Source organism: Podarcis raffonei, chromosome 2 (assembly GCF_027172205.1).
Source record: "Podarcis raffonei isolate rPodRaf1 chromosome 2, rPodRaf1.pri, whole genome shotgun sequence".
NCBI lineage: Eukaryota > Metazoa > Chordata > Lepidosauria > Squamata > Lacertidae > Podarcis > Podarcis raffonei.
Genome location: NC_070603.1, coordinates 29534104 through 29547406, shown reverse-complemented (window position 1 = coordinate 29547406; position 13303 = coordinate 29534104). Strand labels below are relative to the sequence as shown.

The following is a 13303-nucleotide window of genomic DNA, read 5'->3' as shown; positions in this document are numbered from 1 at the left end:
CCAATCTCCAATATATTAATCCTGGTCCAAGATTTCCAAATCAAAAGAGCATGTGTGTTTACCAAATGGATGCTCAAAGAGGATTGAAATTATTATTTTCATCTACACCACTCCAAAGATTGAAAGGATGGAGCACTACACCAGGCTTTCTGCTTTGCAAGAGTGCTCCACACCTGGTGCAACTACATCGGTTGCGTTCCCCCCGAGCTGCCTCTGGCCACAGGAAAACGAAGGTGGCAGGACAGAGGCTGTTTTCAAAACTACTGTCTGTCTCCAACCTCAGCCTTTGGTTTTATACGTCCACATTCTTCACAGAGACATAGAGGCCATGGCCAGGCTTACTACTAGCTTGCCAGGCTCTTTGCCTGTCTGTGTATGTGGTCTCACCTTCCAAACTGCACCCCACTCATCAAACAGAAAGAGAACTGGGAGCAGATTGGGATTCCATTCTAGTCCTGCAATGAAACAGGTCAAAAAACTGAGGTCACTGACACAATTTGTCTGCCAACCCTCAACCACACCATCAAAATCCAAGTGGCAAGTGCTGAATAATGGGAAATAAGGGTTTTCTGGTGGCCCATTCTGGACAAACTTATGCACTTCCCTGATAAGCAACAGCTTGAGAAGAGCTAGCTCACTCCAGCCCTGTATAGCAGGGGAGGGAAGATTTCAGGCTTGTTTGATCTGCCGTGGTTTTTGTTTTGTTTTTTTACTAGAACTCCAAGATCAATCAATCAGAGCCATATTCAAAAGACACAGGGGTATATCTAAAGACCAGGGTGGCTTTGAGCACTTTCTGAGCCCAGAAACTGAGCTCAAAGTCCTTTCCCACAACGGTTAGCTGCTTTCATTTCAGTACCCTAATTTAGGGTCATTTTGCTGTTGCTGCTCTTGAACCATTCTTTGTTAAAACTATCTGGAGTCAGAAACTCTTACTGATGCGCAACAAATGTACCAGATCTGCCTTCTGCCCACTCCTGTCCTGTATTGTGCCATGCCTCCCTGTAGAAAGCTGCCCCAGTCCAACAGGGGAAGTGCAGGTAAGTCCATGGGACAGAGCTGATCTACGTAACAGGATACATGTTTAGGGAGGGGGAGGGCCAACAGGAAATCAAGATGCAGTTACAACTACATTTTCAACTTCAGAAACCAGTCGAATCATATAAAGCAAAAAAGGTCATCTACCGATAAAACGAGAAGGTATATGGCCCAGCAGTGCAGAAATCCCCAGGGTTATATACACAGACCTGATGGCGTCGCTCCTGCTCCTCCTTCCCTTTCTTATATTCCTCCTTCAAAGCTTTGGTAACAACAGAGCTGTTCTCTTCCAGCTGCCGCCGCAGGTCCTCCAACTCAGTCCTCTGCCTGGGGAGCACAGATCAATACCATGGAACTGACAGCTTACCCGGCTTGGCAAGACAATCCAGGGACAAGCTGGACCTCTCTGGAGAAATGGGGGAAATTGGAACCTCAGTCTGTTCTTAGTCACTCTCCCAGCAAAGGCAATTTACAGAGAACTGACCCAGGGTGGCGCGGGGAGAGCACTCACCACAGTGTTTCAAGCATCTTGCAGTACACAGCAAGAGAGGAAGCCACATCTGCAAATCTTCCTTAGAGCTAAAGTTTCCCCCTGGAAGTGGAACAAGCTGCTCCAATCACACCTGGTAACTTAGTATGAGATGTCTATGATGAAAACAATACACTCTGGGACTTGGTGTTTGTTACCTTGCGGAATTCCAGTACTTGGTGGGTTCTTTCTATGCACTCTGCACTGTACAGACAAACCTGCTCTACATATCCAGCAGCTTTGAAGCCAGTACCTACTTCTCTCACCTGGCCGCCTGCTGGTTGAGCCTTTCTTTCTCCTCGGCCACCTCATTGTACAGTCGGCGCCTCTGTTGCTGCAGAGCCTGTTCCTCCTGCTCCAGTTGTTTCTCATACCTGTGTGGAGGGACTCTTTCAGAGAGGGTCTTACCAAGGGTGCTGTATCCTTGGTTTGGCCTGAAGTTTAGGGGGAAGAAGCGGGAGCAATGATTTCCTATGCTGGGAGAAAATGTAAGATGACACATAGTCCCTTTTGGGCATACTTAAGAGTTATCAAAAAACACAGCCATCACAGAAGAGAGGGGCCAAATTTCTACTTGGGAACAGAGAAGTTGGAAGAGGAGAAACCCGGCAGCTGGGAGGAAAGGCTCAGTAAGAATGTTATCAAGGTCACAGCAAGCATGCAAGTAACTCTTCAGAGGATGCTACCCAGCTCTGTTTATCTGCTACCTCCTTCCTATAGAACAACAACAGGCGCCTGTCTTGGCTCTCTGAAGTTAAGACTAACAGCCAGGATAGCACCACAAAGCTGGACAAGGAAATACAATAACAGCTTTATGATAAGTGCCAATGTGCTTGCTCTCCCTCACCTCCACGTACTGTATCAATGGTATTGTATTGCCTTTCTCGCCCTGATCTGGCCACAGTGATCCATGTGACGGTCACCTCCAGGCTTGATTACTGTAACTCGCTCTATGCGGGGCTGCCCTTGAAGCTAACCCAGAAACTCCAGCGGGTGCAGAATGCCGCGGCGAGGCTCCTTACGGGGTCCTTGTCGCGGAATTACCTTCATCCAGTGCTTTACCAACTGCACTGGCTCCCGGTGGAGTACAGGGTCAGGTTTAAGGTGCTGGTTTTGACCTTTAAAGCCCTATGTGGCCTAGGACCCATCTACCTACAGAACCGCCTCTCCTGGTATGCCCCGTGGAGGACCTTAAGGTCCACAAATGACAACATTTTGGAGGTCCCAGGTCACAAAGTGGTTAGATTGGTCTCAACTAGGGCCAGGGCCTTTTCAGTACTGACCTCGACTTGGTGGAACACCCCGTCTTATTATTATAGTGGGAGAAACAGCTAAACTAGCAGTATAACTAATCTACACCCAATTTTTTTCCAGCTGTTACCTTCCGCTGAGTAAGTTGTTCACACAGTGTTCAGGGGTGTTGCCTTCTCCAACTGTCAAGCAGAAATACTATACCCGAGCAGCATGTTTCCTGCTGCCACCTTTCTGCCCCAACTCTCTCTCTCTCTCTCCCCACAGGCCACCTTCCCTTCCCTGAACAGCTGCCATGCCAGTCCCCACTTCTTCTGTGTGCCACCACACTGGGTTGCCTCGCCAGCTCCTCCCTCTTTGCACAGTTGCAATGTAGTCCTCTTCCACCGCCCCTCTGTATAAGTAAGTTGTGCAAGCTCTGCGTCCTAAGCCCTACATACCGTTGCCTTGCCAGCTCTCTCTCTCGTTGCCCCTGCTCTTCTTTCTCATGCTCCAGCATCTCCCTCAGCTCCTCCGTCTGGCGTACGTAGCGCTGGGCTGCCCGCTCATCGGATTGTAGCAGCTCTGCTTCATGCAGCGTTTTCAGCTTTTTGATCTCTAGCTTGTGCTTAGCAATAAGCTTCTGAATCTCAGGCTCCAGACCTGAATGGAGAACAAATGGGAAGGACTATTAGCAAGATATGGGCGGCGGCGGTCACTAAAGAAAGGTCCCATTTGCCAAAGTAGGCGAACTTTGCTGAAAAGCAAAAACTACAATTGGAATACTTTACATTAAAACATTCCATGCACACATGCAACCTTTATATACAGCACATAGCTCTCTGGGCATGGCAAGTGCTGGTTGACCTAGTGAATGATGGAGGCTTACTGTGCATGATTCAGTAAGAAGAAGCCTTGCAACCCTGACAGTCATCTGACTGGGTCACCCTGATCTCAGTTCCAAACAAAAACTCTAGTAACAGAGCTGAGCCATGGCAAGGGAACAGAAAAAACAAAAACAAAAAAATGACCTCTGATCCTAGTAGGGCAAAGAATACACAATGCTTACTAAGTAATCCTCAACAAGGAGAGACTACGTCAAATCCTATAGATTGTGCTTTTTAAAAAGTCACTCCCTTGTACTTTTGTTAAAGAAGCTTATTTTTTGCACAAAAAGCTGGAACAATCTCCCCTCCATCACCTCCCTAAAGTCACACATAATGATGACTCAGTTTTAGAAGCAGGGATGCAACAGTGCTAACTGTACTGAACACCCCACCCCAATTGCATTTTAATACAGAGGTTTTTACATTGTTAGTGTCATTACTTTTAAACTTATATATACATATATAAAATGCATTAGCTATGTGTGTTTCATTTGTATTAGTTTTCATTTTAGTGAGCCGCCTTGAACCCCTGGCAAAAGGCAGGATATAGTGTAATTATTATTACTCTTGCTATTATTATTATTATTACTACTACTATTACTATCACTATTATTATTATAAAAGGAGTCAGTTCTGCAGCCCCACTAACTCTACATTGAATAAGCCACTCCTTGTGCATAATGGTAGCAAGAAGATGACTCAGTCACAGCTATCCACAAGTACCTTTAACAGTGATCTCTTTGATCTTCTTGGTTTTCTCATCAATCCATTTCTCCCGGCGGATCTTTTCTGTGGCACTCATGAGTTCCTTCAGCTTCTTTATTTCCTGCAGGGGAAGAAAAGGGGAGGGGGGAATGCAAGACACAAATCAGAGATTTCTTCATTAAATACTGAAAACATGCTGCCATGAACCTGCCCAGGCAGTCATGAAGTGTCTCCTCTATACACTGAGAAAGCAGTAGGTGCACACCCTGCCTTACTGCCTCCCTGCAACTCTGGCTGGATTCCCAGCAATGCAACCTTGCAAAGAAAACCTGTAATGAGTTTTCCTTCCCAGCTATCAACAATATATCCAAAGATAGAGAAACAGCAACAGAACCTACCAAAATCATATACCTAAGTAAATTCGGGTTTGTGCACTACCCTCACACAGATTGAGTATATAAGCAGGACTGTGCACATTTATGTGGCAAAGCAAGAAAAAAAGCAAGATGAGGGATATCACTTCTGAGGATCCCAAATTTTAAGAAGCAGATTTCTAGCCACAGGCACAGAGAAAGGTGGTCTGGTGATTTCAGCTGAAGGTGTACTGTTGGCTGACCTGCTAGTAGCTAAGACAGGGTTCACCCTTCCTTCTACATCCCCTGCCCCAGGAAAAGCAATTCAAGGTTCCCTCTCCCCCACCTTCTAGCTCTCCACTACATTGGCCTTTGCCAACGGAATCAGGAAACCTAAACACTTCAGTCATAAAATGGAGGAGGGAGGGCACACAGGAACATGAAAGAAGTGCCTTAAACTGAGTCGGATCATTGCTCCATCTAGTTTAGTATTACCTGCAGCGTTTATTCTGAATGCAATAGAGTAACCCTAACTCTGCCCAGGATTGTTCGGAGTGGCAGAGGTACTGCTGCACCTGAAGCCCAATGGTTCCTGCTGACCAGTGCAGAATATGGAGGTGGGGGTAGCTTCCTATTTTTCGGCACTAGCTATAGGCTGGCACAACAGCCCATTGGCCCCTTTCTACCAAATGGGCCAGCTTAGTAAGATGCGGGTCCCTGGCCAGCTCTGCTCTGCTCCTGAAATGTTCCATTTCAGAGTCTTGCACCAGCTATTGCCAGCAGGAACATTGGTAGAAGTAGCTCCCAAACAGCCCCTGCCGAAGGCAGAGTTCCTAAGGAAGAGTTCCTATGGCAGTGGAGCTCTTCTACCCTGCCAGCAGAGCCTAGCAAAGGAACATCTCTACTGAATGCATCCCCTCTAAGTGCAGATCAAGGCTAGGATTACAGCCTATTTCTATTTCCCCCTTGTCAGTATTCCACTTTGCAATCTTGTTAGCATACTAGAATTAATCATCGGTGCTCATTGGCTTCTTAGACCCAGATAAATGATGGTATTGGTTGAAGTACAATGCCACTGCCTTTTCTTGAGAGATGTTTTGCTTTTGATGGTGCACACATGTGTTTATTTTGTCCTATTGCTATCTCTGTACAAACACTTTTTCAAATTATGGGTGGAATTCAACAGAGCAGACCTACTGAAATTAATAGACTTAACTTAGTCAAGTTCATTCATTTCAGTGGATCTACTCTGAGCAGGCCTAGTGTTAAATTCCACCCTTTAAAACAAAATGGAACTTGCAAAATTTATTTGCATAGAAGTCGAAGTGGGGCATGTATACACATCTTGAACAGCAATCCCTCTTTCAAACCACCCTCAATGCTCTGAAACCCCCCCCATCATCTGTCTTCAGTTTTGTCCAAGTCTACCCACTGAATTTTATGAATGATATTTGGATGTGGGTCTATCCATTTATGAGTGGGCAGTGGGGAATGCAAAAGTAACTGAGGAATTTGGATTAGTTTTGCTTCACAGGCAACTCCACCGAAAGGCTGTTCAGTAAGGCACTGAGGATAAGAGTTAAAGAGCAATTCCACTTTTGGCTGGCATCTGACATGACCATGAAAACAGACACCTAGAGCGTGCCACTATCAAGGAAGAGCTCTTTGTCCCAAGCTGCAACAAGTGCCCTAGCCATACCCCCAAAGAAGGGACCTAACACAGGAGGTGGGGAACCTGTGGCCCTCCAGATGTTGCTGGATTACAGCTCTCATAACCAGTAACCCCTCTTGCTGGGTGTGACTGATGGGAGCTGAGAGTCCAACAACATTGGGGTGGGGAGGAGGTGTCACAGGCTCTCCACCCCTAGATCTAAATAATTCACGAATAGTTGCACCAACAGGCTCAAGACAGGTGAGAGAGACAAAAGCTGAAGCCAAAGAGCACGCACAGAAAAGGTTTACCTCACAGAGGGGGCCCAGAGTGCGCCAAACCTAGAGAGAAAGAGGAAGAAGTGAGAGATAGAGGGAAATGGAAAGGAGTGTGAAATAAGAGTGTCTTGGGAAACAGGTGCAAAGAGGCAACTGGCAAATGCTAAGATCTGGAGCAGCTGGGCTCCTGCGAACGTTCAAAGTGTTTGCCAAGGCGAGGCTCATCCAAGCGCCAAGAAAGCTTCCTACTTTTGCAGGGAAGGGTGTGCCAAGAAGCAGAAGCAGCAAAACCAAGCAAAGGAGCCTCCTTGGTGTAGGCAGCTTTGCCAATGCAAATCCTTAACCGTCTACAGTTTCCCCTTTAATGATAACAAAGACAGTCACAACTATCTTGTATTGTTAATGATCCTATAGAACAGTGGTGCTTAGTTAAGTGCTACAAGCTATTAAGACATGAGAGAAGAGCCTGGGTCAGTTCGGCTTATTAATTCCAAAGCTCTGGGTGGCAGGAGCTTCATTTGCCCTTTCCCAGAAATGTTATAGCTATAATCAAATGGAAGCCAGCAAATCTTTCTTTTTAAGAAAGGCCAACTGCAAGATGGGGCTGAATGGCTTCAGCCAATGAAGCATATTCCAAATGGGATGAACAGCAAAGGAAAGGGGAATGATTTCGCAGGAACCTAGGACAATCCTTCTGGCTTAGTAATGGTAACATATCCCATGCTTAGCTACAAATGCCCTTGCAAGCAGCCATGCTGTTGTGAACTTGCTATATCCAGCATAAAAGACATACAGTCTTAACTTGAGTTAGTCTTAGGCACTGCACTCTACAAACTACTATATTTACTCGAGTCTAATGCGCCATCGAATTTAATGCACACCTCAATTTTCAGAACCTTGAAACCAAAAAAACTGTTTGCTGGTGAATGTCAATGTGCCACCAAATCTAACGCACACCTTAATTTTTGTGGCATAATTTGGCCAAAAAAGGTGAGAATTAGATTTGAGTACATATGGTTATTCCTACCCATTTTCAGTCAGAGTTAAGAAACTGTTTGGAAAAATAAGGATGAATTGTCATTGGGTCCTGGCAGGGGACTGCTTATAAGCATTACCTCCAGGCACAGCAAGAACCAGAGATACAGAGTTTGTCATTGCTCCTGCCACCCTAGGATGTCTAGCTCAACCAAAAAATTCAAGAGACAAGCACTATTTACAGTCATAACCAATTCTCTCTTTTTGTTACAAATGCCCCTCATTTCAACTTAAAACAGATTCCGTTGCACAGCATGAGGTATAAGAAATCCCTCCCCATTTGCAAAGAAGGAGCAGGATGACTCCAAATGCATCATGTCACATAAATACTTCTGATTCAGCATCTAGAGCATCACCTCAGCTGTATCAAGGCAACCAAGCATAGAATGAAGAAAAAATATTCAGGTAGACTTAGTTGAGAGTCTTCTCACCAGGTACAAGAAAAGGCCTTTTCCACCATATTGTGTACAAAAAAAGGGAGGGGAACTCATACACTGGATATTTTTGTGTGTGTGAAAAACGAAACTTCTACACTTCAGACAGCCTTTATGCTCCCCTCCACCCCTTAAGCATTCTGTATCTCTCGTCTTTCTCTCGGCTGGTCAGGAAAGAGCTCTTCAGAAGGTCTCAACACTGCTTATGGCTTTTAACCTGATTCCTGTCTATGAACCAAAGGAGAACTCTTCAGATACTTTATCTAGCTGGTGTGCAACTCTGTCACCCAAGGAACTAAAAGCTACTTCCTCACCAGCTCATGCTGTTCCTGCATCTGGGCAATTTTCTTCGTGTATTTCTGATCCACTTGTTTCAATTCAGTCACCACCGCTTCACATTTCTCGCTCAGAGTCTTCTTATCCTCAATCAGCTGTAGGGGATGGGTGCAAATGAGGATAAAGTCACAGCACCTCCCCAAAATTACATCTACTATAGTGGCAGGCAATTGGGAGAGCAAGCACTTTAAGGCTGCCACCTTACGCAGGTGTCAAAGCGGATGCTAAGCTCCCCCTTCACCAGCCTAGTCAAGGATTACACGTTGAATTAGTATGTTTAGGTGAAGCTGGGAGAGGTAAAAGCATATAGATATGCCAGCAGTGCAAAGGAGTCTAGGAAGGGGGTTGTAAGGGGGGGGGCAGAATAATATCTTCACCTTCCCATCTTCAAAAGGGGGGGGGGGAAGGAAGAGGATACCTGGTCAATGAAGGCGAGGTGCCGTTGGATAGCTGCTTCATACTGCTCCCTTTGTAGTGCCAGCTGGCGACTCAGCTCTTTCTCTGTCCCTTTGACATGACGTACAGTCAGCTCCCGTTGCTGTGCCTGCAGGAAACAATAACCCGGGCATATTAAGAATAGGCTGGGCTATGCAGCCAGTCAAATTAAACCCTGCAAAAAAACAGAGAAGGACAAGAAAACACATGTCACATGTATGCTTACTCTCAGACAAGAGGATCTTCCCATTCAAAGGAATGTAGGAAGATGCCTTATCCCAAGTCACACCACTGGTCCATCTATCTCAGTGTCTACCCCAGGAGCGAGGAGACTTTGGCTCCCGGATGTTACTGAGATACAACTCCTATAATCCATGGCAATTAGCCATACTTGCTGGGACTAATGGGAGCTGTAATTCAGCAACAACTGGAGGGTCAAAGGTTCCCCATCCTTGGCCTACACTGACTTATGGGGGCTTTCCAGGGGTTTCAGGCAGGGGTTTCTCCCAGCTCTACCTTGGAAATGCCAAGGACTGAATCCGAGACCTTCTGCATACAAAGTAGAACTTCTACCACGGAGCTAATTCCCTTCCCCCATACTGATGGCTTTGTCTGGCTTCACAAACCAGACTGCAGAAGCCTAGGCTGTCAGGTAGGGTAGGCCTCTGCAACTCTGGCTGCTCAGGCTTTAAATCCATGTATCTTCCACACAACATAGCTGAATCCTGGGCTCTGCTGTGCTTTGTGACACAGCCCCCCCTTTCCTAGCACATGCAAACCTGCCAAGGGATTAGGCTCTAGTTACCCACCAGTGCTGTCTGTAGCAATGTGATGGCTCTCTTCTTCTCTTCTACCTCCAGCTTCATCCGCATGATGGAGCTGGTAACCTCTGTGGCAACTGCTGATGCCTGCTCCAGGTGTGCTAGCTCTTCTTCTGACAAGAGCCCCTGACAGGTGGTAGAAATGCAGGTCTTGGTGTTACTACTAAGAGTTTCTCTTTTAATAGAACATCTAAAGTTACTCAGCTCACGTTTTGCCGATTACAAACCAACCTATTAATTTCCTGAGGCAGACCTAGTTATCTGCCTCAAGGAAGATGAGACCAGCCGTTTATGCTGGAGGCCAATACAGCAGCAAAATCCCAATATGAATTTTATGAGCTTGCAAACTCAATCCTCTTTTTTGTTGCATCAGGTGAAGACAATTACCCACTTAATTCATTGAAAACGGACGATTCCCATCTTTGCTGAAAGTCAACTTCATGCTTGGGGGCTCACCTCTCGCTGGGAAGCAGAGGCAGCAGACCTAGGTCGCTCCTGCTCGGATTTCTCCATCTCATCCAAGAAACTAATGATGCTCTGAAGTTTGGCTTCCGAGAGCAGCGTGCCTTCCTCAGGGACTCCCGGAGAATAGTTCAGTTTCCCAAACTTCTCCAGGTTGTCAGCAGTGAGAGAATTTGAGTCGGCCTCCTGTATTTAGGGAGAAAAGGCCAGCTATCTATGCTAGACTTAGACAGGAATGGCAGAACAGATATACTTCAACCATGAGTTGTGGATAAGAATAGAATCAGAGAATCATTGAAATGTAAAATTCTTGTGGACATGCACTTATGATGAACCATGTTTTCCAGGAAAGTAATCTTCTAGTCTACTTTAACTAAAAACCAGATGCTAGTGTGAGTTAAATGAAAGGACTTTCTGACTCAAGAAGGGGTGATTTCCTCAACTCTCTTTAGGAAAACCAAACATGCAAATAATACTATCAAAGGTATTTGGAGTTGGTGGAAATAGTTGTGGGTCACAATAGATCAGCAGCAAATTATTGTGCACAACATGAGACAGTAGCAATGGGCATGCCCTTTACTTCCTGGTCCATGGAAAACAAAAAACCAGAACCTCAAATGAGGTTGTTGATTCAGGGTAACAGCTTCAGAATAAATCATGAAAAAGGAACAGACAAAGACAGATAGATTTCTTTATCTATTCCACTTACCCCATCTACCCAAGCATATTTATCTTCTTTGCAGGCCTTGGGTTGTGGTGGCAACTCTGGCTCCTCCTCCAACAACTTTAAGGTATCCAGTAGCTCATTAAGGGTGACTTTGGACTGTGCTCTGCTGGCTGCAGTGATAATAGTCTCCAAGTCTTCACTGCCCATCTTTCCAGAGCTGACATCCTTAAAAACAGAGAAAATCCATGCACGGTGAGATTGCAAGAAGGGCGCATTCCTGGTGTTTCATTTGAATGGAGTGAGTAGATCCATCTCCTCACAGTACAGTGCGCAAGCTGAACAGAATATTTCATAGCAAAGCACTTGAAAACTGTGCAAACTGCAAAGTCACCGGAGTAAAAAAAGAAAACAGCAACTAAGCTTTTGGGAGCATGAGAAAATAGAAAGGGGCACCTGTGGCTGATCTTCAGGTAGTTTGTTTTGTCCTGGGACAGACAGACAAGCCCCAGCAGAATGTTCTTCTGTATCTGCAGCTGCCAAGTGGAAGTTGGCATCTGTAAATAACAACAAAAAGGATTTGCTATGGTAGGAATCCAGTGCCCAGAAACATAATCAGGTGTGCTGGGTTTGTGTGAGAGTTTTCTTTTTGCCTTTTTAACAGATGAGCAAAGGACCATATCTTGAGCAATGAAGATTTAGGCTGAAAAAAACTCTTCTATTACATGCATGAAGGCATGGTGAACGGAGGCTGTTTTTCAGTCCAAGGTGGAGCTCTCGTGGGGAACTTTTGGCTATTTGACGATGGTAGATGTCAACAAGGCAAAAGTGGGCAGAGCAAGTGCTATGTCTTTTACCTTTCTACAGTAGGCTATGTTCCAGCGACGCAAACCTCAGAAATTTCTAAACGCATATACAGACCATCTCTCCAGTCTCCATCACAGAAGCAGGAGGCATTATTGCAAGTCCAAGGACACATTCAAACAAGCCAAAGGCACTTGAGGAGGGTGCAGAGCAGAGCTGATGAGTGGCATGGTCTAGAGAAGGGCATGGCCTGGGGAAGAGTCCCGAGGGCCAAACAGACCTGGAGAACCACATTTGGCACCAGGTCCGAAACTCCCCACCCTTGGTGTGCAGCTTGTCTGATGAAGGTTTCTAGTTACACTACAATGGGAGGAAGTGGGTGAGCATCACAATGGACTCTTCTTTGACTTGGTCAGACCAAGCACCAATTGCATTTGGATGAGCTTCAAAGTGAAGCTGTGGGTTACTGGAACGAAATGGACCCGTAACACACACATTTTGCAGGCACAGCAATGTACAATTTAGCAATAGTATTTCCATTCCGCCCTTCCCTTTTGATTTCCTCAGGACTTCCCAGCAACCACAGAGCTGCAGCAATCAGTTGCACACATCTTCTCCTGAACACTTCTTGCTTGAGCATCTAGACTTCTCTGAACTTTTTCCTTCAACATCTCTGGCATGGTACTTTGTGCTTGGTTCTCCCTAATGCAATCTGTGGTCTCAATGATCATATACTGTTTTGCAACTTATCTGGTAAAATGATAGGACAGTTGTAGGCCTACCAGATCCAGTATAACTGCACAGACATTGCACTGAAGCTGTGAAGAACCTGGGACTTCAACCCCTATCAGCCAAGCATTGACAGTGGACAGGTATGTTGGGAATTGTAGTTGAACAATATCTGGAGGGTCAAAGGTTTCCTACTTCCTGGACTAGAGGAATGTTCAGGAGACATCTTTACCTACAGTTTCACAATCTACCAGTACTTTTCACCTGCATTGTTGGCTTTGATGATGCTGTTGGCAGGGCTAGCGTTCTTCACAGAGCCAGCCTTCTCAGGTTTTCTTCTTCTGGTTTTCTTGCTCTCTTTCATTGCTGCCAGCTCCTCCTCAACCAAGCGTTGTGTATCCAAGACTTTCTGGGCTCTTTTTTGCTGCAGCTCCTGGCAGAAAAAAAATGGTGTTAAGTGTTCTGTTATGGTCCACTTGCTCCTCCATTTGCAGCACTGGCAAATAAATACGTTCCAAGCTCTGAACAAACCGAAGCAATGAACTGATCTTCTCTTAACGTCCAAGGCAGGCAATGCTGGTATCAAGCCCCTACCTGAATGGCTGCTCGTCTGGCAAGACGTGCCTTCTCCTCTCGAATCTTTTTCCTCTCCTCATCTCGCCTCCGCTGCAAATCCAACATGTTGCCCTCCTCTGTGAGTTGCTGCTGCCTTTCCTTAAAAGGAGTTGAGGCAGAAAGGATTTTCAGGTGTTATTACCAGTTTCCTATTCTGGTACAAATGGCAGCTGGGTTCCCCCGCTCCCCGCAAGAGAAACTAACATGCGGAGATGTTTTTATTAAGGTATCAAGAAGCTCAATAAATAAAAAGAAATTCAGACATTCCTGTACATTTCAGATGTGGGACAATTGACT

General features: G+C 45.7%; 1 protein-coding gene across 11 annotated transcripts in view; it reads right to left on the bottom strand.

Moving 5' to 3' along the window:
• The window catches only part of CEP131 (centrosomal protein 131), a 29344-nt gene that overhangs the window by 5741 nt on the left and 10300 nt on the right, over positions 1-13303 (bottom strand). For 7 of the 11 annotated variants that reach the window (XM_053375498.1, XM_053375497.1, XM_053375490.1 and 4 more), the window contains 13 exons: positions 12986-13105; positions 12656-12824; positions 11315-11415; positions 10904-11086; positions 10189-10380; positions 9721-9858; positions 8895-9020; positions 8455-8571; positions 6705-6734; positions 4408-4510; positions 3259-3460; positions 1834-2001; positions 1248-1365 (listed from right to left, as the gene is read on the bottom strand). In XM_053375498.1, the coding sequence (XP_053231473.1) occupies positions 1248-1365; positions 1834-2001; positions 3259-3460; positions 4408-4510; positions 6705-6734; positions 8455-8571; positions 8895-9020; positions 9721-9858; positions 10189-10380; positions 10904-11086; positions 11315-11415; positions 12656-12824; positions 12986-13105 (1767 nt within the window). The remainder of the gene's footprint in view (positions 1-1247; positions 1366-1833; positions 2002-3258; positions 3461-4407; positions 4511-6704; positions 6735-8454; positions 8572-8894; positions 9021-9720; positions 9859-10188; positions 10381-10903; positions 11087-11314; positions 11416-12655; positions 12825-12985; positions 13106-13303) is intronic. The other 4 variants (XM_053375494.1, XM_053375493.1, XM_053375495.1 and 1 more) reach the window with 4 other exon arrangements.